Genomic DNA, 24,039 nt, shown 5'->3' on the forward strand with positions numbered 1-24,039 from the left:
GGAGAGGCGGAGAAATCCAAAATGAAACTTACCAGAATTTAATTTAAGTTTATAAGCTGAGTTTAAACAAACTCATTATCTATCATTAGCTGCTAAGATCTTCAAAAAATGGGTGTATAGCATTTAGACTTCTGTGTGCCTAAGCAGCTCTTGAAGTCAGTAGCACTATGGCATCATAGTTTCTGAAAATATTGATGTAAACATGCAAGAGTTATGTATTTCTACTACACATACACTTAAATATACTCCTGGAATCTACAGCCAACTCTGAAACGGAAGGCAAAAAAACTCTGTAGCTGAAGGCTTTCTTCAGTTCATAGAGATTGCTGAGGAAAGTGATGCAAATTCTGGGAGGATGGTGCAGCCAGCTGAAGTGCAGTGTTCTATGTTATTGGTGAGGTTAGGCTTCAGAAGACAAAAGCTTCATGGCATGCACGTACCTAATGCAGATGGTTGGACTGAGAAAATAAAATAATGCTGATGCACTCTAAGCAATACAATTCAGATGTTAATCATAGAACCATAAGCAGTTCTGGAGATGGAAAAAAGCTTAGGCTAAGCCCTTTATTGCAAGAGAACTGAAGCTCTTAACAGGCCCTTTCACCTGACTACTGAAAAATATCAGCTCTTTTGGACTCTTCAAGCACCACTTTACATTCTCTGTATTTGAGATTCTTTCTGTGAATGCTGAGCAATGTGGGGGGTTTTTTGGAGAAGAGTATCAGTTTCCTAAACTTTGCTTAGCTTTCATTTCTTCTACAACATTTTTCCTCTTATTAGGCAAATGAAAACATTAAGGTGGGAAAATTGTTCTTTGTTGAATAACAACTTCTCAATAAAGCTTCCATGAAGTAGATTTAAARCACTTTTAAAAAAAATTGTTGCAGTCTCTATTTTAGGCTCATTTTACTGAGGAGTGGCAAAGCTTCACTTGGTAACAGTTCTAGGCTATGGTTTATTTTGTAAGAGAGAAGTTGCAATTGTAACTCTAGTGCTGAGGAGTATGACCATACTTTATTTAAGGAAGCACCTCTAAACTACTGCAAGTTCAGCTGGACTTTATGCACTTTTGAACTAGCTAACTTTGCTGGTGGGTCCTAACAACGTATCCATACAACTGCATTAAACACATTTAAGACCACTAAAAAAGCGGAAGTTACTGATCCAAGCTGTGTGTGCAGCTCAGCCTAAGACAGATCAGTTTCTGAAAGGTTCTCTCCTGCAGGGTTAAGCCTCCCTTGAGTGCATGTGAGAGTAAGGAGTTCACATTTCTAAGTTGAGATCAGTCTCCTTCACCATGCTGCCACCTCCCCTGCATTCAGTATTCTGTTTTTGCTTCTTCTACACCAACTTCTATTTTCTTCATCACAAGCTGTGGAAAGAAAGTGGTTGATAGGAATGGTAGTTTCTTGATTATTTAATTCATCTAAGACCATTTTATAGCCCTGTTCTAGGGGGTCACATTAGCAAGTTCAGAAATTACTTGGGAGGAGGATCTGGGGGACAAGGAAAGGACTAAATCTTCAGCCGAAAAAAGGCTGAAGTGTCAAGGGCACCAGAACTACACAGCTGTGAGCTTAGCCTTTACTTCCTATTACTGTCATCATTCTCATATGTATGAAATATGGAAAACTAGAATATACAACTCAAGTAAAATTTACTAAAGCTGTTAATAAAATTTTGAAACAAAGTAGTTTGCTTCCCCACAAATGGACATTGTTAATTGTTCATTAACAATATGCGTAAGTGTACAAGAAGTCAGTACAGTCATTTGTATCAAGTATTTAAATGCACATAAAAGATTTCAGAGTGCATTTAATCTATTGGCTCTTATTTACAACTTTCACGTAGTTCAAAGATTCTTTTAATAAATAGTGTAACCATGACATCTGTATCTTTGAGACTAAACACTGCTTAAATGTTAAGCATACAAGCAACAAAAGCCCAGCAGTTGTCATTGCCGAAGAATTAAGAAAGATAGTGTGAACAGAGCTGTTCTTTGGACCTTTTCTCTTGGCCTAGCTATTCTTGCTCCCAACTCCGACAAATCGAAGTGGAACCGAAGAGAATAGTGCTGAGAAATCCCAGCAATAGAATTCTCAGGACAGTTACAGCAGAAGACTTTACCAGTGACCAAATACTATTATTTCAGAAGCAGCTGCTCTTTTCCCAAACTCATCAAGGTAATAGCTTGAACATTCTTTTTCATCTTCTGTCCCTGTGTACTTGGTACGCTAATGTCTTTCCACATTCAATCTCAGGCCCTGTCAGTGCTCAGCTCAGAACATAATTTTTCTTTTATGTATTTCTGGCAAAAAAAAAAAAAAAAAAGCCAAGCTGTCAGTTTCAATCTAATTCCAAACCTCAAATTCATTACATTTTATTGTAACTTCTGAATTATCAAATTCGTACTGCTTGTGAAATGCTTTAGAACACAACCTCTCTCTTCTACCCTTACTTTATAATTTTAAATGATTATCACCTTTCTTCTGTCAACTATCATAGTTTTCACTAAACTTGCATTGAATATTATGGAGAAGCATTCCAAAATTTTACACAGTAAAAGTACACAGGATGAACCACAGAGTCTCCTTCTATCACAGCAGCTATTTGCACCAACTTCTTTAACAGATATACTCAAGTGACCTGTATTTCTTCTGATCAAGAGTTCCACATTCAGTATTTCTTATTTAGATTGCTGGGATGAAAAATTCAGGCAGTAAGGCGTGTCAGTTGGTACGCAATAAAAGTTTAAAACGTGTCAAGTTGCAAGTTGAAATTTGAATTTTACTCAAACTCCAGGTCTATAGTATACAATTCCATAGGTATGAGTGCAATTTTAATGCACAGAAACATCACTCTATAAAACCTATATTACATACCATCAAGAACAGTACTATTAACTGCACAGCTGTAATAAATACAGATAAAACTACATATGATGTTCAGTGGTGCTCCAGTCACAGTGCCAATTCACAGGAAGAGTGGTTCCTGCAGCCTGTGTAGCAGCAGAGAGGAGGAACAGGAGAGATTGACAGGGTCTTTGCAGAGACTCTACAGAGCCAAGAACTGCCCAGGCTCTGTATTGCAGAGGAGGGACAACCAGAGATACCCTCAAAGAAGCAGTGGATGGAGACTCCCGCAGCAGGCAAGGCTGGAAACTTGTTGCTTCCAGCAGCACAAAAGGGCTCCTTCTCTGCCTGCAATTCAGTCACTACAGAGCAGGTAGAGTGCCCTGGGAACAGGTGAGGAAAACTATCTCCGCCAGGGGGGCATAGGAGCTAGCTGAGCCTGAGCCAAAAGAGAAAAGGAGGGTGATAGTTATCAGAGAATCCTTTCTTTGGGAGATAGAGGCCCCCCTAAAAGACAAGTCTGCCAATCAACCATCTTACTGGGCCCAGATCCCAGATGTTGCTCAGTGATTGAGAGATTGTGGAATTTAAATTCCTGAGAGATGTGAGCAAGACATACTAGAACTGCAGCCCTGGACTTCAGGAGAGCAGATTAACTTGTTCAGGGATCTGCTTGTCAGAATGCCAGGTGAGACTGCCAAGGAAGGCAAGGGGGCTCAGGAGATCTGGTTGGTAGCACAGCAACAGAGCCAGACTCTTCTCAGAAGAGCACAATCCTAGGACAAGAGGCAATGGACACCAGTTGCAACATGGGAAATAACAATTAGCTCTAAGAATTTTTTTAAATTTTTTTAAATCATAAAGTTGGTCAGTCACTGGAACAGGTGCCCAGAGAGACTGTGGCACCTCCATCCTTGGAAGAGTCAAAACTCAGACACAACCCTGAGCCATTTGGTCTAATTGGACCAGCTTTGAGCAGGAGATTGGACTAGATGATCTCTGGAGGTGCCTTCCAACATGCTTGATTCTGTGATAAAGTGTTACCATACACTGCACTTTCAAAAAAGGTTATGAAAGGCAACATAACAGTTACTTACATTTTGTAGTCATTGCTGTATCACAAGATAGATACCAATCACGTTGATACAAAGCATTTGTCCCTTTGCTATTTATTCAAGTGGTGCTAGATTTGAGGTGGAGAGAAGGGTTTAATCTTCTTCATATAGCTAGGTTTTAACAATACTTGTTTTCCCTTGACCTTTTTCGTAAAGAACATAAATCCTTTTAACAGAAAATACTATTATTAAAATACAAGCTGAACTTAYGATTGTCCATAGAGAAGCAAACATGGTTAGTCCTAGATGTAGCCTCTAAGCCTCAGTCAAGAACTATTGGTTTTTCATTTCCACCTGCCCGAAGCTTAAGCTTCTTTGCTTTTAAGTTGGTTCCACAGTTAGGCCGCTTATGTTCTTGTGATTTCTTCACTGCTGAATCTTGGATATTCTTTGAAATATTCTGAGTATTTCCTCCACTTCCTTTCAAATTTGCAGACTGAGATGGTTTGTTCTGTAAATGATAAACAGCTCTATTAAAATTCTAAAATTGTTTTTCTTCTTTTTCAATGTACCCATGCAAGAGAAGATAATGAGGTCTATTTTAAATCCTGTTGATTGTATTACTATGGAAGATGAATTGTACAGATGCCAACTTATTAAAATAAACTCTATTGGAAAATGTATCCATATAGGAAGTCAGTACACATATAAATACCCTGTGGATGCTTTTCTCATTTGTTGTCCATTGTATTGTGATGATATGTGCCTCATTTTTTAGCAGATCAGCTTTTGGTCCTATCTTCAGGTAGGATATTGTAGCAAATGCCGTGAAGCTGAAGTCTTCTCTGCACAAATTAAATCACAGTGTTATAAGGGATGGTTGGAGAGAAACATAATAGACCACATGAGAAAAAAAGTGGAATGCATTTAGTAAGCCTTCTGATGGATGTTGCAAATAGTAGCTTGATTCTGCTTTACTTATTCAAACGAACAGTTACTTAGTTTAGAGGGATTCTGGCCTATACTTAATTCAGTTTGTGGTGCATGTGCGCGCATATGAATCTGTTTGAATACATGGTGGAAAAATGAGGAAAAAAAAATACGTAATCATTCATCAGCTCACCCTCTTAGAAGTATAAAAAGCCAGTTGTACAAACAAATGCCAAAAATCAGTCCAAAAATAAAGAGATTAAAGTATTTGATATTGCATATCCTTAGAATTTATAAAACTATGTAAGGAGACAAAACACCACACAGAAGCACTGCTGGTATTTCATGGTTTTTTAAAATTTCTGAGTACCACTTTCCACATTTGCCACCCTCTCCTGACTTAGACTCCATCTTGACAATCCCGTTTTTGCTCTGCTTATCCCTGAGATGTTAGTAAGACTCAGTATAAATAACTGACTCATCTAAAATGAAGCTTGCTGCAGATTTAAAGGTTCTGCTTGCGTAATCACAGAAGACCTCAACTTTTTAAAATTGCAAGAGATGCACAGAAAAGAATTTCAAGTGTTCCTCCAGCATCTATATTACCATTTTACAAATAGAAATAAAATAATCTTTTCTGTCTTTTGTAATACATTAAATGCTTCTGAAATAAGAGCTAAAGATGAGGCCACAAAATGTATCTATTAATATTATTAAAAAGCAACATAATAGAAAAGGAGAAGAAGTAATATACATTGTTATACATACTTCAGATACTGCTGTAGTAGTAAATGGGCAATCATTCTCTCCAGTTCCTCTCGAGTGTGCTTTGGTGGAATAACTTCAGCCACCCTGAACTTTGAAGCACCTTTCCCCAACCATGCATCAATTAATTTCAGTGGTGTGAGTTTCTCACTCATGTTTTCAGCTTGCTCAAGTATCCTGATTATATTCCTGCAATATCCTGTTATATCTATTTTCTGAAATGCTACAAGTAAAAATGAAGTAATATTTAAATAACAGTTATTTATGGTAGTGCATTTTTTTAAACTATAAGTCAACAAATGTTATAGTAGAGCTGAAACTTTATCAAATTAGGATATATTCGTAGTCAAATTTACATTTATCTTTTGGTTATTAAAACTTGATCCTGCAAACATTTTTACATGTATTTAACTTTACAAACCACAGAGAAATGATTTCAAGGAAGCATTTGCAAAGTGTAATATTTGTAAGCCAGCTCCTATCTAATCCCACAACTGGATTCACTTTCTCACCAATAATAGTTATTACAAAAATATTAGAAAGCAAAGAGGAATTGATGAATAGGAGCAAGGCATTTCTTCTTTCAAGATACTTAACAGACAAAATAATAGGAGAAAAAAGTATTAATTTCATTACACAAAATAGTTTCATCATGAACAGTCATTCCAAAGCAATAACACATCCAAGCAGTGCATAATGATCATGCCTCTACTGCAGATCAGATCATGGCCCAGAATTACCCAGACTGTCTCCTCCAATACTAAGAATTGAGTGCTGAGAAGCTAGGACAACTGCTAGGTTTCCCCAGACATCACTCATATATCAAGAGGCCCTAGGGGTAAAACAGTAGTAAATGGAATATATTTTAACTATACTTCATCATGTGGCTCCTCTAAGTCTTGCATGCAAACCAAAACTTCATACTTTTCTTAAGCTCTGATCCCAGTTTAAACTTCACCTAAGCCTCACTTCGAGTTAGTGGATAACAAGATGTTACAACTTGCATGATTTTGCAAAGCAGCTTTATTATATGGATAGAAATAACTGTATAATGCAAAAAAGAGGTCAAATATCTTTTATTTCCCCATCTACTTTACCTAAAATAAAATGTTCAGCGAAGTTATAACGTCTAATTATCAGAACAGCTTTGAATACAGAATTGTTTGTAAGTTTTCCAAATGTTCATCACTGCATTTTCCAAATGCTTTGCAAMAGGTATATGAGGCAAGCAGATGGTATTTTTCACATTTTCAGTAACTTGCCTGACACTCAAAGAAATTTAAGGTGTTTGTCTGTGTCCAATTATAGATGTCCAAGACCAACTTTTTCCTCAGAACTCTTTTCGGGGCTTTTCAGCACTAAATAGCACTTTCTATGTTTAAAGTACAGCTCCGACTTAGTGCAGCAACAAATCCTTCATGCATCTTCAGCAACTCATAGCTTTCAGGATGGGTACCAAAACTGACAGTTAAAGCAAGCATAGCCGCCCAGTACTACCCAGGAAGTTTGTGGGAAAAGCAAGGAAAGAAACCATTTACCCAAATGGTGTTCTACTGAAACCATCCTCCTTCACCATGCAGCAGGAACTTGTTCCAACTCTTCTCCCAAATTTCCTCTAAGTTTGGCCCACATGCATTCTCTTTTGCATTCTCAACTTTCTTCCAAAGGAAGAGCATGTACTAGACAGTTGTTCTGTTGTGAGGGCTAGGGCACTGCAAAATCTCAAACTGCAGCATGCTCAGTTGTTCTGCACACCTGGCACATGCACAGTCCTGACACAGGTAGGACTCATGAGCATGCAGCACTGGAATCCTGAGAGATTTTAACCAGGCAAGTTGTAAAAGGACATGTGCAAGCTGGGGCTTTTCAGAGGCCAGGTTTGAACAGTTTGGCAGGCAGAGATCAAGAGGATCCTCCTTGAAATAAAGCTTTCACAGCCAAAAAACCCCAAACAAAACCAAACATATATCAGAATCTTTTTAATACAAACTAATCTGCCCCTTGCCCCAGCTTCACTTTTGGGAACAGATGAACTGCTGAACCTGAAAGATATCAAAGAGTTTGGCCTCAGACAAACAGCCAGTCCAGGAAGGGTTCTGCTAAACACCTTACATTTGGCAACACTGTCAGCCACTGAAAACTGATATTCATAGAGAAGTTGCACATTGGTAACCGGCAGTATTATCAGGATGCTTTATAGAAGTTCCTCATAATTTGTCTAAACTGGATTTTTTTATTTATTTTTTTTAACAACACCACCTTTTCCATGTTCTCTGTCCTTGGTTATAAAAACAATTTACTTACAGTTCTCTCTACAGCAGTTATCACACATTCTGTTGCAGTTTGCAGAATCCCATACTTCATCAAAATGATGGGCTATGAGGACCCGGCGGCACCTGAAAGCACAGAAAAGCAAAGAAGGGGCTGCAGAATGTAAATGTACACATCTGTTTGACAAATCAAGTAAGTGGCAAAAAAAAGTTCCTTGGGTCAGCTTGTATCTCAAAAAAAAGTCTGAAGAATTGGCTCAGGAAAATCAGAAGACAAATGCAGTGGCATAGTATTTCCTGTCAGATATGCTGACAAGAGTAGCTAGTAGCTTTCAGTGCTATTAACTATTGCTATGGGAACAGCTTGGTTAAAGCAGAAGAGTAAATACCATCTGCAGTTCCAACAGAGTGCAAATTATAAGAATATAAACTAATTTATAGACTCAGGCCAAGAAAGGCTATAGAGATTTCATGAGTTGTCCACAACATTGACAAAAATGTTTTCCATAAAGTATTCAATATAGTTCAGTGCAATATGTGAAACATTAAAAAGATCTGGAGTCCTGTATGGCCATTAAACACTGATATCAGACTAAAAAAGCAAAGCATTTCAGTATTTGCATTTAATGGGATTTGAAATCCAAATATTTTTCATTGACAGATTTTTTTACCTCAACATAAACACTTCCAAAACTTTATCCTGAGACTAGCATAAAACAGGGCTCAGTTACTTTATGTGCAACAGTACATATACTGAGCATCCAAACCACAAACTCCAAAACTCAAGACTCAGTTACAATGGCAGCAGTTTTTGTAGGTTTTTTTTCTTTTGATAGCCTCTTTAAAAACAAGAAAATCAGCCTAATTATTTAAAAACTAAGCAACCAAGCCACTACAGTAACTTACTTGTTCATATTCTGGCAGTAAGACACCATATCATACAACTTCTCTTGCCCTACATTTTCCATCACTACCATTGAGCTGATTCTGAATATATCTCCAAAACCATAATATAAAATGCAGTCAGCTTTTTGGTCATCTCTACCTGCAATGCATTTAAACAAACAAAATTTAAACTTTACAAGAGATTTACTTTAAGCATATTTTTTTCATAGTACAAATTCCACTCTTACCTGCATGTGCTTCTGCAGCCCCTCTATAAAGAGAGGGCACCACTGTAACATTATCAGGCATAGCATATCAGCCAATAAAACATATCATGACACGCTAGAGATAAGATGAATTTAGAACAGTCTTATACAATTACAGTATCAAGCAAACTGAAAATACTACATAATGAAGTTTGTGACTCTTTAACAACTAAAATGTTATCAATGTGATGCACAAAGTCAATGGAAGCAATATTTACCCACTCCAACACCTCTTGCAAAGTTATATCCAAATACACATTAAAGTCTAATTTGTATTACAAGACATGGGTAAGCTTCAACTACCTTATTAGGTATTCATGACAACTAACAGAGAGGATTAGATAGAAAGCAGTTGTGTGATCACTGCTATCTCTGCTGCTACCTGAAGTGAAACTCAGCATGTTGCTGTCATCTTATAGAAAATGATTTAACAAAATATTCCATTTAAAACCAACTGTGCCTTCTATAGCTGCGTTTAGATCATCTCTTCCTTTCCCTGTGCTCTCCTTCCCCCACACCAAGATGATGATGTGCTGATAGGTGTCCTCCTTTTTGCAAGATCCAGACAGCAGAAAAGGCCTAACCGCCTAAACTAAGTTCACCACTGAACAGAAAGGAACCACTTCACTCTGAGTGGTGGGCAGGGGGAAAAGGAAGGTTTCACAAGCTAATTTAGCTTGTATGGTATGCTCAGGCAAATTGGTAGCAGTGATTAATGAAACCCTCCTGGAAGAATATCAATTAAATCAAGTTATGTATAAGAAAACACACTAGTTTGCTGTAAAGTGCCAAATAAGAAACATTCACCCCAAATGGTAAACATTGTGAAACAATAATTTCAGCACCTATATAAGGCCCCTGACCACTTAAACATTTTTACTTCCTGTTACCCCAGCACTATCTAAAAGAAACCAGCTCTAGGGTAAGCAGATGTAAACTTCCACAAACTTTAATGGATATTGTATCTTTTTCAGGTCAACATTAAGGCCAAGTTCTATCATACAAGCAGCGTTAAAATCTCAGCCAAATGCTCATCAGGGTCCTGAGAAAGCTTTCCTCCACATACATTCAAATCTCTCTTTGAGCTTCTGCATTATTACTATTTCCAAAGCAAAATAACTTATTTGCCATAAAAGGTATCTAGTGCTGCTATACACTGATCAATCCTTGAAATTCCCTGCCCCAACTCCCTATCCTACTTGCATTTCTGTGGCCAGTGAAATTCATTCAGAGATTAGACAGCATCTAGAGAAAATCCGAAAAGACTGTACATCCCACTTTACTCTTAAAAAAAAAACAAAAAAACCCACCTTTCTATTATATACATATGATTAGTCAATGTCACATTATGAAATAATTCTGGTAAACCATAGATGTCACAAAAATCAAACTGTTCAAAAAACACTGGGCAAAGGTCTAAATTCTTAGGGCTTTTTGCTACACTGCAGTATAGAGGCCTGAGATCATGAATGTAATTTATATTTGCTTTAAAGCCTCTTTACAAAGGCAGAATGGTATTAGACAGTTTGGAACCTGTCTCAAAGTAAAGACACCTTACACAAATGGCTGAAATAAAAGCATAAGTTTATTGGTTTAAGGATGTCAATGGATGCTAAGCAAAAATTCGTTCTTACGACACCTGCACGTCCACTCTCTTGGTAGTAGTTCTCCATGGATTTGCTCATAGTATGATGAATTACAAACCTCACATCCGGTTTATCAATTCCCATGCCAAAAGCAACAGTTGCCACTACAACCTGAAATAAGAGTAACAAACCATCAAGGTACCAAGACAAAATTTGTTTAAATGAGACAGAAATCTATGAAAGGTGCTGTCTACTTAACCTGGATTTCATTTGTTGCCCATCCTTTATGGACTCTGGTCTTATATTTCGCATCCATATTGGCATGGTAAGTCCCTGCTTTGATTCCCAGTTTCTGCAAACTCACAGTAACTTGCTCCGAGTCCTTCTGAGAAAAACAGTAAACAATTCCTGCACGAAAGTAAAGACAACTTTTCTTAAGATTTCATGAAATTAAAAAAAAAGGACCAATAATAATAAAAAAAAGTAAGTGACCTTTGTGCCTATTCAAGGTGAAGTATTGGTAGCCATGAATGAAATTTCAATGATCAGTCTAAAAAGACAGAAAAAGATGACTTTTGCATTACCCTCTGACCTATAATGCTTCCTTTAAATTAGGGGAAAAAGTGACTTAGCTACATTTTAGATTTTTTCTAGTGCAGAGAAACAGTTCAATCTCTGATTTTGGCTTGTAGGCTACTGAGAAAATATGGGTGCCGATTAATATAATCAAAGAAGGACAGTGCTTATGAAAAAGGGTGCTGTCCCTTACGGTATATATGACATCTATAACATCTCAGCTGAGATTTCAGGTAACTCTGCTTTTTGTCATTAGTCACACTGGGCTAGGTCAAGGATTTCACACAAAACCATGAGTTTGGAGCACTGTCTCTTTTAGAGAACAATGCATAATGGATGTGTCATCATCGCTTCACAGCAAAATGCTGTTTTTTCACTCGTTAAACATCTTGGTATTGCAGAACACACTTATTCTGAGCTCATAAACAGAAAAATATGAAAGAAACCATTCTTTGACAACACAGCAGAAAATTTACTGCACACTTTTTCATTTTCTGAAGCACTTTTTCCCCCTCAAAATTATTATTTCAGTTTTAATATAACTAAGAAAGATGACAGGAAGTAGGATGAGAGGACTGAAGTACAGCACCTGAGACAAGAAGTCTGGAGCAGGGAAGACAGAGACAGACCAGAAACAAAAGGCCACATTTAATTAAGTTGGTCAAAAGAATCTACAGCTCCTTTTCCTCTCTCAGCAGACATCAGCCTGACAGATGCACCTTATCTGCATGCATCTATTCCCCCTTTGTTCCTGATCAAATACAGAAGAGCTAATATTTTTTAAGATGTAGCGCATGAGTTTATTTTGCCAAGTTGCCTACATGGTTCGTCTAAAGGACCCAGCCATATTGACGGCCCATGCAAATGCCTATTTAGTTTCCACACAGTAGTAAACTGAGGAAAAAGAAAATATTTCTTTAACATTGTTTTTTATTGCTTAAGCTTTTGAGGATATTGAGGTTATAAAGTGAAATATTCCAAAAGGAGGAAGGGTTGGAATTAGGAATATTCTTGTATGATCTTAATTCTTTCCACTATTTCTGCAAATACATCATGATATAACCTTTAACTATCTACTGAAATTCTACGTTTCTAGTGTGTTTCGGCTCACACAATGCACAGACGTTATTACTGCTCAGTAGGTGACTATCTTATATTCAGTGCATTGCTCTAGATTTAATTTACTGCACTATTCAAATCCTGATTAAAATATAGTGAAGCCCCTTATGACACTTAAAATTCTATTGCCCTCATCATACCTAATAAATGCTCTGTAAGCATTAACTTACATTCATAATTTCTCACAGTGATACAGCATCTCCTTTTTTCTGCTAAGGAACCAGTTATGGTCAGTGGCATTCACTAAATTTGGATGACCATTCTGAGATGCCTGTAATCACATTTTTAAGAGTATTTAGTAACATAGCACAATTACATTTAAGATAAGCTTCCACCAACATCATCTGCTGTTATGAATGCTTTAGCAACTCTGTATGTAATACTAGAATTCCAATTTGGATAGAAGTAATATGCAGTTTGTGATCAGCTTTGCAAAGATTTGTATCCAGGGAGCTGCCCAGCACAGCAGCAGAGACAGGCATAGACTGTTGCTCTGGAAAATTAGGTTCTGTTGCCTTTGTAATATGGCTCTCCTCTCTTGGGCTTTGTATAGTCAATAAAATGTGGACTGTAAGTAAACTTTTACACTTCCATCCTTCACTGCACAAGCACACTTCACGTCATTCCATATCCATCCTGGACTTTGAATGAGACATGAATCTTGGGATCAAATATGAAAAAGAAGTGTTAAAGATAGTATCCTGACATACAGATACTAAATGGCAGATGAATAAATTAAGAGCATAAAGGTAACCTTTTCTGAGCCTCATTTTAATGATCTTAAAAATTGCTGCTATTCTACATACGTCAGCATCACTGATTATATTTTAATACTTCAAGAGATGCAAGTAAATTGTCAAGACATTTAAACAGTAAGGAATGAAATTTAATTTCTTTTAACGTTGGCTGTTTAATGGATGGTGAACATGGAATTTCTCTATGCATTTCAGGATCACTTCAAAACATCCCTGTAATGCCAAAGATAAATAACAACATGCTTTTTTATACTGTTTACCTGAGAGTCCTTTGTACCTTCCATTGATGATTTTAACAATGTCCTCAATGAAGTCCTCATTATTTGATGGTTTATGTCGAACCTCAAAAATAATACATACATGCAAGAGTGTTCTTCAGTTGGGAAAGCAATCCATCACACAATCCTATTATCTTACTTCTTCCAGTATAATAAACCCATCTATTCTGCCACTTAACCAAAATTACTATATATTCTGCGTATAAAGCTTGATTACATCTCAGAAGCCCTCCAAAAAAGAAACCCACAAGTTTTCTGTGAACAACAATAAAAAAAGGCATGGTCAGACAGAAAATGCAGCACAACACAGTAATTTCTAGCTTTTTGCAATATGACATGACATATTTTCTAACAGGTTGCAGCAGTCTGAGCCTGCTACCTCTCTCTCCATGGTACTGACCTAATTGCTAAGCCTTGTTCACACACAGAATAGAGCAGCCCAGGTTCCTCTGCAGATGACAGGATATGAAGTTCAGCAAGACAAGGTCATTAAAGACCACCATGGTTCAGTTCAAAAGCTATACATTATTAAAATATATATTGAAAATCTCTCCTAAAACTAACCAACTATTAACTTCCAGAAAATATAACATTACTGCAATACAGTCTACAAATAGGCAAAAAGACATACCTCATAGTAAAGATTGGGCCGGTTGAAAGATGCAGTAAAGGTAATGCATTTCTTAACACACAGAATTTTCTGAGCATCCTTTAAAACATGATTTGTAGCAGTTGCAGTCAACCCAATCAATGGAGCATTGGGAAACTGTCGTTTTAAAATACCAAGAGACTTGTAGTCTAAACAAGAATACAGAAAGGAGAAAAAAAGATTTCTTGTACCACAGATTTAAGCTTAAGAAAGTAATATATTCACATAGCTAGTATTCAGTGAGGTAAAACTGCATTAAATCTGTAGCAAGCTAATAAGTAACAACTTAACTAATTTATACATCCAAATGAAGTAGCAAGAAGGTTGAGTTCATCAAAATGAATGCTTACTCTTGTAAATGAATTTTGTAAGAGCAGCCACAATTCAGCAGATACCAAACATAGGAGTGGAACTTCTTAAGAGAGTTAAAGGAAAGTCGCATTGCATTAACCAACACACAGATTAGATTGCACGTCTGTGCTTAAAAACAGTTTTTCAGTTAAGACAGCTTTGCTAATAAACAAGCAATGTGGAATTTGGATACATACATCAAACCATGCTAAGGAAAGATTTTAAAGGCTCAGTGCTAACAATCACTTGCTACCTTAGTACAGGAAATGCAGCCTGAGGTACATATCCAAATTTCACATTGCCTTTTTCACTGGCATGTCTCTCTCTACTTGCATACCGTTTTTAAACAAAACAGCAAAGGTTGACTTCACAGTAATCTTTGTTTTGAATCACAGTTTATCTTTCATAGGCAGAGAAACAGCAACTGATAAGTTGACAAGACAGGAATCAAACTGAAGCAGAATTTTTCTTTCCCTGCAAGCCCAGGGCATTTGCTGCAAGTTACTTAAGAAGCAATTAAAATTTATTTCATGAATTTCCAAAGTGTAGAAGAGTATTATTATCTCAAATGCAGATATTTTAAAGGATCGTGATACTTAGCATCCTAGAACGAAATTTTCTTCTCAGTCATTCAGAGTGTTAGGGAGCACTATATAAAATGACACATTTTTTTTCTGTAGCAATAGATTAAAGATGATTTTATTATCCATATTAAAGATGGCAGCCAAAAGCTGTTCCATTTTATTATGCTCCAATTAAAATAGGCCCAGGTGGCAGCTTTTCAGAGGACTGACAATGAAACATGCAAATAAGGACAATTTCAATGCAGATACTTAGCTCTTGGACAAGGATATAGTCATTTGTGAATAAAATTTAAAGTCTTTGAGCTAACAGAAGTACTTTGCATACCTAAAAATGGAAATATTTACTTAACACATGAAGAAAACACTTGGCTTTATTTCAAGCCTAGCTCATCATTTATTGATGCTTGAATAACACTGCGAACTCGATTTCTAATGAGCATACCAGGCCTGAAGTCATGGCCCCATTGACTACAACAGTGGACCTCATCTACAGCAACACGAGCAAGACATCCCGCTTGATAAGCTTTCTCTAGCTTTGACATGAACATTTTGCTTTTTGCAATCTTCTCCGGGGTCACATAAATGAGCTTCAGTTGCGAATTTTTGTTCAGCATTTCAGCATGAACCCACTTCACATGCTCCTGATCAAAACAAAAGGAAAAATCAGAGGCTAACAAACTAGGATGACATATAGAAGTTGCTAAGTGCTAGGATTCTTAAGAGGCTATTAACAATTTAGGAAGCAATTAACAGCGGCTGAAACTGTTACATATTATTTACTTCTACTATAAGTCCTTGCAGAAGATATATAAAATATTAATTTTAATATTTGGAAATTCTATCACAGAACTTCTAATAGGACAGCTGTTGAATATTGGTCTTTGCTTCATCATGTGGTATCACTATTTGCCCCATAAACTATCATGTACTAAACATGCCTCTGGTGCTACAAGTATAAAATAATTTCGTACGCACATCAACTAGTCCCAACTGTAATCTTTATTACTGAGTTTTCAAAGTGCTCTACCTGAAAGCAGGCTCAAAGTTTGTCATATTGCATCAAGCCACTAACCCATCAAATCCAGTATCAGAGGCAAGTTAATAACCATGACCTCTTGGTAGTCAGGAAATAAAAATATTTCACTGTAAAAAGCAGTTGACTAATAGCATACAGGGAAATAAGTTGCTTCTGGGTATCTGGAGCAAACAGTTTACCATCCTAAAGCAAGAGAAATAATATGTATGAGTCTGCACTGCTCAACATGTCACTAGTGCACAAGATCATCTCTTCCAATCTTCTTTGAAATCTAGAAACAGAGTAAAATGATACAACGCTTACAGGCAAAATCCCTAAAATAGTCCCATGAAATCTATTTATTCCATGAAAGGTGTTGGCTTACATCTGATTTTGTTTTTAAAAATAAGAATGCAACATACTCATTCACATTATCCATATCACAGCACAGAGCTGCAACACTCTGACAGGGTGACATTAGCTGATAGAACTGTTCAGTTAGTATTCATAAATAGTAAAGTTCATTTAGTATTCATAAATAACATGGATTTAGGCAACATGCCAGTGTGTACTTCACAAAACGACACCAGAATTTGGCAATTAAACATACCTTACTGCTTGAGGCATTCAATAAAGTTGCAGAAATGCCGAGTTGTTCCAAAACCATGAGCTGATCTTCCATAAGTGATATCAAAGGACATATCACAAGCGTGAAACCTGTAACAATCAATCATTTGTCTCATCTAAACTGTTCAGTTTCCATAATGTCTCCTGTAACACTTTAATTTATTTATAACTAATGCATCAACCCTGTTCTGAAGAAACTACCTAAAACAAGCTTAAACTTCATACTCAGTAGTAGATTCCCTTCTTAGGTAGCTGATAAGAGAGTAATAGGTCACAAAGGGTTACATCTGATCAACCACCTGTGACATGCCCCTTCTCTTAGACTCCAGACCACAAACAACTCAGCTGCAAACGTAAAACAAAGTATCAGAACTAATATACAAACAGAGCAAGTTGGATTCACAACTATCTCGAGAGGTGCTAATTTACCACACAACTAAACAATGCAAGGCATTGCTAAGTTTAGTCTTTATGAATAAATTAATTATCAAGTGATTGGATAGGTTATTTTCCCAAGCAGGTTTAAAAATTTCAACTGGATACTTGCTCTTAAAAGTGAATAAGCAAAGCCTGTCCCACATAAGCTGAAGCTAAAAATTCCAAGGGGGGAACAGAAAAATAATAGGTATCGCTACTTTGATAATTTACACTTTCTATATTAAATTAAAAGGAAAAGAAAAATAGTGACAAACTTTTTCAAAAGTTCTTTCAATGTTTAATAATATAATGTGTTGAGATGAAGCTAGATAAATGTGATTTAAATTTAAATCATTTAAAAGGTATGTCTGCTTTAAAGCTGCTATTGCTTCTTGAAAGAAAAATACAGCAAAAGAGCAAAGTAAATATTTCTAGTAAATCTTTCTCTCACACTTTCACTCTTTCTTAGTGTCTAATATCACCTAATATGGTGATATTAGACACTAATATAATGTTCATTCTCCAAAGAAGTATAAAAGGGGGGAAACTAAATAGAATTGTTTGTATACAACCTTTCCCCCCCCCCCCACATACCATCAGAACAGACAGCTGGTAACTGATAGCAAAGACTCTTTCCACCACCTGTAGGCATGACAAGAAATATATCCTTTCCCGCCATTGCAGCATTTACTGTTTCAAGTTGCAGGGACCTAAACTTCTGCAGTTTAAACTTGCTCTGCAGTGCTGTTTTGATCTTCTCAGACCAGGGAAAATCTGTTAAAGAAAAAAATAAATAAATTACAGAATTTATTACGTTAAAATATAGGAAGCAAAAGTAACTTASATATACAACAACAAGTTCTGAAAGTGGTACAATTTTACATCAGGAAAAATGTTCAGAGGTTGAATAAAGGCACACAAAAATCTGCACACATAAACTGAGTCTGTATAAATTAACTTCTGTAAGATGTACTGTTGAAAACCCAATTAAAATGTAAACACAATCCTCCTGACTAAAAGCTTTCTTTGCATATAAATGTGAATTCATGCTAAAAATGAAACTCATGTGTAGATGAAGGACTTTAAAGTGCTCATTTTCAAGTGACTTGACTAGTCCTAAATGAAAGGGAAGCGAGAAACCCATCCTGAAAACAAATAATATCAGACACTGAGCCCTACAACAATCTCACTGTTAAGTCGCCTAAATGCTTCCCTCATACATATCCAGTGATTACAAATAGCATAGTGAAGGCAGAGCAGAAACCATCTGTTCCATATAATATAGAAATAATAAGCTAGCATCCAAAGGAAAGGGGGGGGAAGTTTTGTCTTCTCCCAAATCATCACTCCAGCATGTTTATAACACTACTTTTCCATTAAAGATTTAAACAGTCTTCATCATTTTAAGAGAAAATACCATGAAAACTTGAATTTCAGATTCACCAGGAGGTTTATGAGCCATTTTTCATATTAATAAAATAAAAATGCAGAAACACTGTAGGAATTCCATACTATATTGCATGCAGTGTAAGAATTAACTTTAAGGTTTGAGGTGACATTGCTTCCTAATTTATAGGGATCACAGTCAAGATCCAAAAGTCCTCTGAGGTCAAGGAAAGTCTCTCATTGACTTCAGTAAGCTTTGGACTGGGGCCAAATTTACCTACTGTGCTTATTCATCATGTAGACATGCAGCATCCTATTGAAAAGATGTTAGTTTTCTAAGCACAGAAAGAGAACTAGGCAAGAAGTCACCCCCAAAAAATCAATTTGTTCAATAGCACCAATGTGCAGTTATTAAGTAGCAGTATTCTTACATGAACATAATTTTTTTTTTTTCAAACACAGACAAATATGGGTTAGACTACAGCTTTCATTTCCCCCCAAAAGGGTGGGGGCAGAGGGGGAAGATACCTACAATAGTTACAGACAGAAACTAATAATGCACTTCTGAAATACCAATAACATAAAAGAGAAGGGGGGAAAATAATAATAAAGAGAAAAAGTTGGAACTGAGTTTGGCTACAGACAACATGGCCAAGAATCACCAGCCATCCAGGACTTCAGTTAATATTTCATTTGAAAGACAGCACTTGCAAAAGAACAGCAGCCCTCACACCACCACAGGGCACTTTTTCAGCTTGGCATAAATTTGCTGCACTCTATATTACTTTTGGCAATCAGCATTCACCTAATGTGTCTCATCTGGTAAGATGTTGGGGCTACACAACACCAGTGTCCTACCCATTCACATAGGAAGAACCACAAAGACAGCAAGAAGCAACAAGAGTGCACAACTGTCATTACCACATCCTAAAAGTACCCAAAAAATTATTTCTGGCTCAAAAATAAACAGAGGAATATAACTATTGCAAGATAGCCAGATTTACTCTATGTTTCTTCTAGCAAATCTAATCAAATTGTGACAAGTGGCTATAACAAGCCATTCTTTTCATAACTCTGCCTGGAAGAATTCAGATTAGCATTTAGGAATGTCCAAGGAGGCAAGTACAAACATTACGCTGTGTAGTTAAGATGGTAAGCCAGCTGTTCACCAACTGAAAAAATGAAATGGGACAATAATATCATTATCCAAACAGAATTCTGAATGAAAGCATTTTTCGTGTACTGAATTAGATTATCTCCATGCTAGAATACTTGAATTTGACTCTGCAAACCTTTTTTGTTCCATGCCTCAGCTGAGGTTTCAGTCTCTTCACTTCCCCCAGCCTCCGAGTCTTCTGAGGACTGCTTTATCAGCCTCTTTAGCACCATCTTCTTATGAATGAGTTCCTGCTGTTTATCCAGAAGCTCCTGAATCTGCATCTCCACGGCCTGCAGCTCATTTTCAATGGAAACCAGTTCCTCCTCTAGCACTGAAGGGAAAAGCAAGATAAAGCAGGGGAGAGACTTTAGTAACCTGCTAATCACAGTTTTAAGTGGTATCATATTTTATATCTGTTGACTGAGAGCAATCCAAATTAAACAAACAGCAAAAGTATCTAGAAAAAACAACGTGATAGGTCTATTGATAGGATTACAGCATCTAATCTTTCTATTTACCATGTAAACTTACCTATAACAAGGCTTATTTCTTAGATTAGGAGGTCACATATACTGTAAATTGTCATCTCTGCTGCAGTATATGAGGGATATGCAACACTAATGATGAATGACTGCATTGGTTAGTACAGGGTAGGGGGTGGGGGTGAAAAATCACATCACAGTCTAGTTTCCCCAAAGCGTTATCCCTCCAGTGAAACACTTGCTTGTTGTAGCTCAGTATACATCTGCAGGAAAAAAAAAATACTTGCATCTCATCTGCCCTGACATTAAAGCTGAAAGAGGTAAAATGAACACAAGGGAGTACTCCAGCCAATTCCAAGATGAGCACAACCCTAGCCAATTTTTAGTAGAAAGCATTTACATGTGAAGCAACATTAACATCAACAAGTAAAGATCTTTTAAAGATAAAAATAGGGGCATTAGCTAAAAAATACTCTTCATGCACCCAGCTCTTCCTTCTATGCAGGACAGAGAGCAGCACCTGCCAAGTGTCAAGGCTTGGACACAGAGGACAAAGGTTACAGCTCTTCAGATACAGAGAGAAAGGCAGGATCTTTACCTGAACCAACTGATATAACTAGAGATGAAAACAAAGATGTATAATGGGGGCAAAGCAACACCTCCCCCCCCGCTCAAAAAAAAAGAAAGAAAAAACACAGACAAGGTTTTGCAGACACAAGCCATTATTCAGATCTGAAAAAGTAGAAGCAAATATTCCCAAGAAGTTCGAGTTATCTCAGTGAATCTATGTCAGGAATTTGTCCCTTTATATCCTTAAGAGCATTTGTGTGAATTAYAGACTGTATTTCAGAATTAAGTCCCCATGGTTTAAAAGTGCGATTAATACATGTCACACAATGCCATATGTGTATCACTATTTCAAAGCCAGTTTACATATAGATAAGAAGAAATATGTTACCATTTTATTTCAAAATAATAGACTTTGGCCCAAACATAGCAGATATGATAATTCTCACATATGGCAGCAAAAACATATTGTACAGAAAAGGATATTCACATTAGAAATTACACAAAATAGGGACACTTGTCTTCCAAAGTGCCCACTGTTACACCAAAGGAAAGATTTGAAAGTGTCTTAAAATATGAAGTACTTTTTCAAAATATTGAAAAACATGTAACTTCCTAAACAAGTCTACTTTAATTTTAGTTTATATCTAAGAAACAAAAAGGTATCCGGTAAAAATGTATTTTTCTTCAAATCTGATGTGAAAGTCTAATAACAAAGACCCCTGTAACTCTTTTCTGCATAGGATAAATACATGTAAGTATCAATAACATAGGATGCTTTTGTCTGTTAGCTAGAAGATAGCAAAAAAACACACTGAATGCTAATTTTGGATTACCTGCAACAGCTGCCATTTTTGAGGATTAGAGAATCCTATCCACAGTAGATCTCAATTAACCAAGCAACTCTCACTAAAATATAAAGATAATGGATTTCATTAGTAACCCTTCTAAACTTAGAACACATCTACTGTAAGAGACTTTTCAGTACTACTACATTAGATATTAACTTAACACGTTAAGCACAGGTTCATTTAATCTGCCTACATAAATAGAAGATTCCAAAGGCTATGGATCATCAGCCTTCCAAATGAAACCAAATGAATTTAGATCAAGACTTAATTTTTACAGATGTCTTTTCCTTCCTTTCTACCAGAGACAAGGTGTACTATAGATCAGTCATCCACCTACCTTAGACCTGCAATTTTTTTTCTAAACACTATTTGATAGAAAATAACATAACATATTACAATTGTGCCCATTAGAAAAATAGCTACCATAACACTTAGACGATCTTCTGGGAGGAATGGAAAAGTTAATTTGGTTCAGAGAAGGGGGACTGGTTTTGATTAGACAATCAGTGAAAAGATCTTAGAATTCTACTTATTGGCTTAATTTTTGAACATCATCCTTCATGGTATTATGCATTAATAATACAAAACTCAAGAACTTGATATCTTCTCTAACTCTTGCATAATTCTGAACTATGCATTACAGATGCAGTAGCTAAATCTGAGGGCAGGTGAAAGAGAACAAATCCAGCAGACTCTCACTAGAAACTGATCCCAACATAAAAAGAGACGTTCCTACATAGGGTTCCTATGTAAGAACGTCTCTTTTTATATATACACATATATATGTACGTATGTATACACACACACATATATATACACATATATACATATAAAAATATAAACCAAAAGTGCAAGTAAAACACTGAGTTTGTCAGAAGTTGTTGTAGCTAAAAAATGAGGGAAAAGCCCACATTTCAGAGAGAAGTTGATTGTTCTATAGAATAACTCCGTAGCGCCCAACCTTCATCTTGCCCACATATTTTATTCTAGTTACATAGGACTCCTGTCTTCATACCATCTACTACTTATACAAAAGTATTGGAAAAGATTAGCCTGCCCAAAGTACAGAGCAAGCAGGGACATGCTGAAGATCAGTGGCTATGAAACTGATCTACTTTAAAAGCAGTAATTTTCACAAATATCACTAGGCTGATAGGTCAAGAAGCATAAGCCATTTTTCCTTAACCGAAGAGTGGGAAGAGAAGAATTACCTATGAAAGTCTCCATATATGCTACTAAAGCTCCACAAGCCTTTAATTTAGCTACTGCCTCTAGAAGAAGTAGTTCAGCATCCCTTATAATTGATCCAGTATTGGCACTGCTGGCAAAGACCCCAATTATTATTTGATTCCTCAAAAACTTGGCTCCTAAGAAACTGAAGGGATGAACTCATACACCAAGAGTGGACAAAGGGCACATAGAAGCATCTTGCCTGTGAGGCAGTTTTAGCTCACTCTAAAAACAACTTAATTATTATAGTCATCCCATCATAGCCATTCCTTAACCCACTAATGAGGAAAAAGAGGCATCTAAGCAGATATAAGATCACTATACCTAAGACAGACAGCTTGGTAACAAGTGTCAGCTTCCACCCAGCACAGATTTCTACCAGTGTCCTAGCACTGTAAGCTTTTCAACCCCACCACCTCTCTAGCCTCTAAATTAAAGCTTTTTACCTCCAACTCTAAAAATAGAGTGATGTTAATCAGAGTTATCAAACAAAGAACCTTTAAAATTAAAAGAATAAAACCAACAGCAACTGCACAAGCAAGCTGTATCTTACTAGCAACGGTTAAACCAGGTAAAAATTTCCCACCTGACAAAAAAAAAAAAAAAGAAAAGAAAAACTGAGAAGTCACTCTAAAAATTCGCATTTAAGCGGGAAGAAATGCTCAAGCTCACAACAGGCAGATTTAAACGGGCCGTGCTGCAGCTTCAGCCGTCAGCCCGTCACCTGCAAACACAACGCGAGCCCCGGCCGCGCTCGGGGAGCGCCCGCCGCGTTAGGGCGAGGGGAACCCGTCGCAGCCAAGCACCCCCGCGCCTCCAGCCAGAGGCTGTGGCTCCCCCGCCCCAATGGTCAGGGCCGCGGCACGCGCCGCTGCCTTTCCCCCATCAACGGTCGGAACCTCGGCACGCGCCGCTGCCTTCCCCCCATCAACGGTCAGAGCCTCGACACGCGCCGCCGCCCCCGCCGCCTCTCTCCCCCGACCGCTAGAGCCGTGGCACGCGCTGCTTGCCCCAGTAACAGCTAGAGCCGTGGCACAGGCCGCCCGGCCCGCCGGCGGTCCTGCTCTCCCACCTGGGCAGGCGGCTTCCAGCCCCGACAGCCTCCCGGCACGGCCGCTTCCGCTGCCGGCTTCTCTCAGCCAATCACCAAGGAGGGATGCGCGCGAAGCGAGCATGTGCTTCTCCCCTCCACTAATGCTGAGCCCGCGCGGCCCCCGTCTGCCGTACCGAAAGCGGAGGGGCGGAGCGCCGAGGCAGAAAGGGGCGTAGCCAAGCGAACAATCCGCCCACTGATTGGCCCCGGCGCCGCCAATCGGCGGCCCCCTTTCACCCGGCGGCGAGGCGAAGGGGGCTGCGTGTTTCCGGAAGACGTGGCCGTTGCAGC

The 24,039-nt window shown here is 37.6% G+C and overlaps 1 protein-coding gene across 5 annotated transcripts; it reads right to left on the minus strand.

Moving 5' to 3' along the window:
- Window positions 1-36: 36 nt before the first annotated feature.
- On the minus strand, window positions 37-23,892 carry RECQL (RecQ like helicase). Of its 5 annotated transcripts, XM_026066817.1 has the most exons (16): window positions 22,637-22,726; window positions 21,411-21,483; window positions 20,057-20,270; window positions 19,659-19,856; window positions 17,575-17,754; window positions 16,547-16,653; window positions 15,364-15,562; window positions 13,969-14,135; window positions 13,320-13,401; window positions 10,869-11,017; window positions 10,663-10,780; window positions 8,779-8,917; window positions 7,907-7,998; window positions 5,606-5,825; window positions 4,623-4,752; window positions 2,314-4,418 (listed from the first exon to the last, which is right to left on the minus strand). In XM_026066817.1, the coding sequence occupies exons 4-16, from the start codon at window positions 19,804-19,806 to the stop codon at window positions 4,230-4,232; spliced, it is 1,920 nt and encodes a 639-aa protein (XP_025922602.1). In that variant the 5' UTR covers window positions 19,807-19,856; window positions 20,057-20,270; window positions 21,411-21,483; window positions 22,637-22,726; the 3' UTR covers window positions 2,314-4,229. The 5 variants fall into 5 exon arrangements, 4 of the variants coding, with proteins under 4 accessions (XP_025922602.1, XP_025922600.1, XP_025922601.1 ...); XR_003253669.1 differs by lacking the exons at window positions 20,057-20,270; window positions 21,411-21,483; window positions 22,637-22,726 and adding exons at window positions 37-2,308; window positions 23,728-23,892 and having other exon boundaries at window positions 3,950-4,418; XM_026066815.1 differs by lacking the exons at window positions 20,057-20,270; window positions 22,637-22,726 and adding an exon at window positions 23,728-23,816.
- Window positions 23,893-24,039: the final 147 nt, after the last annotated feature.

The sequence above is a fragment of the Apteryx rowi genome, unplaced genomic scaffold (assembly GCF_003343035.1).
Source record: "Apteryx rowi isolate R43461 unplaced genomic scaffold, aptRow1 scaffold_25, whole genome shotgun sequence".
Lineage (NCBI taxonomy): Eukaryota > Metazoa > Chordata > Aves > Apterygiformes > Apterygidae > Apteryx > Apteryx rowi.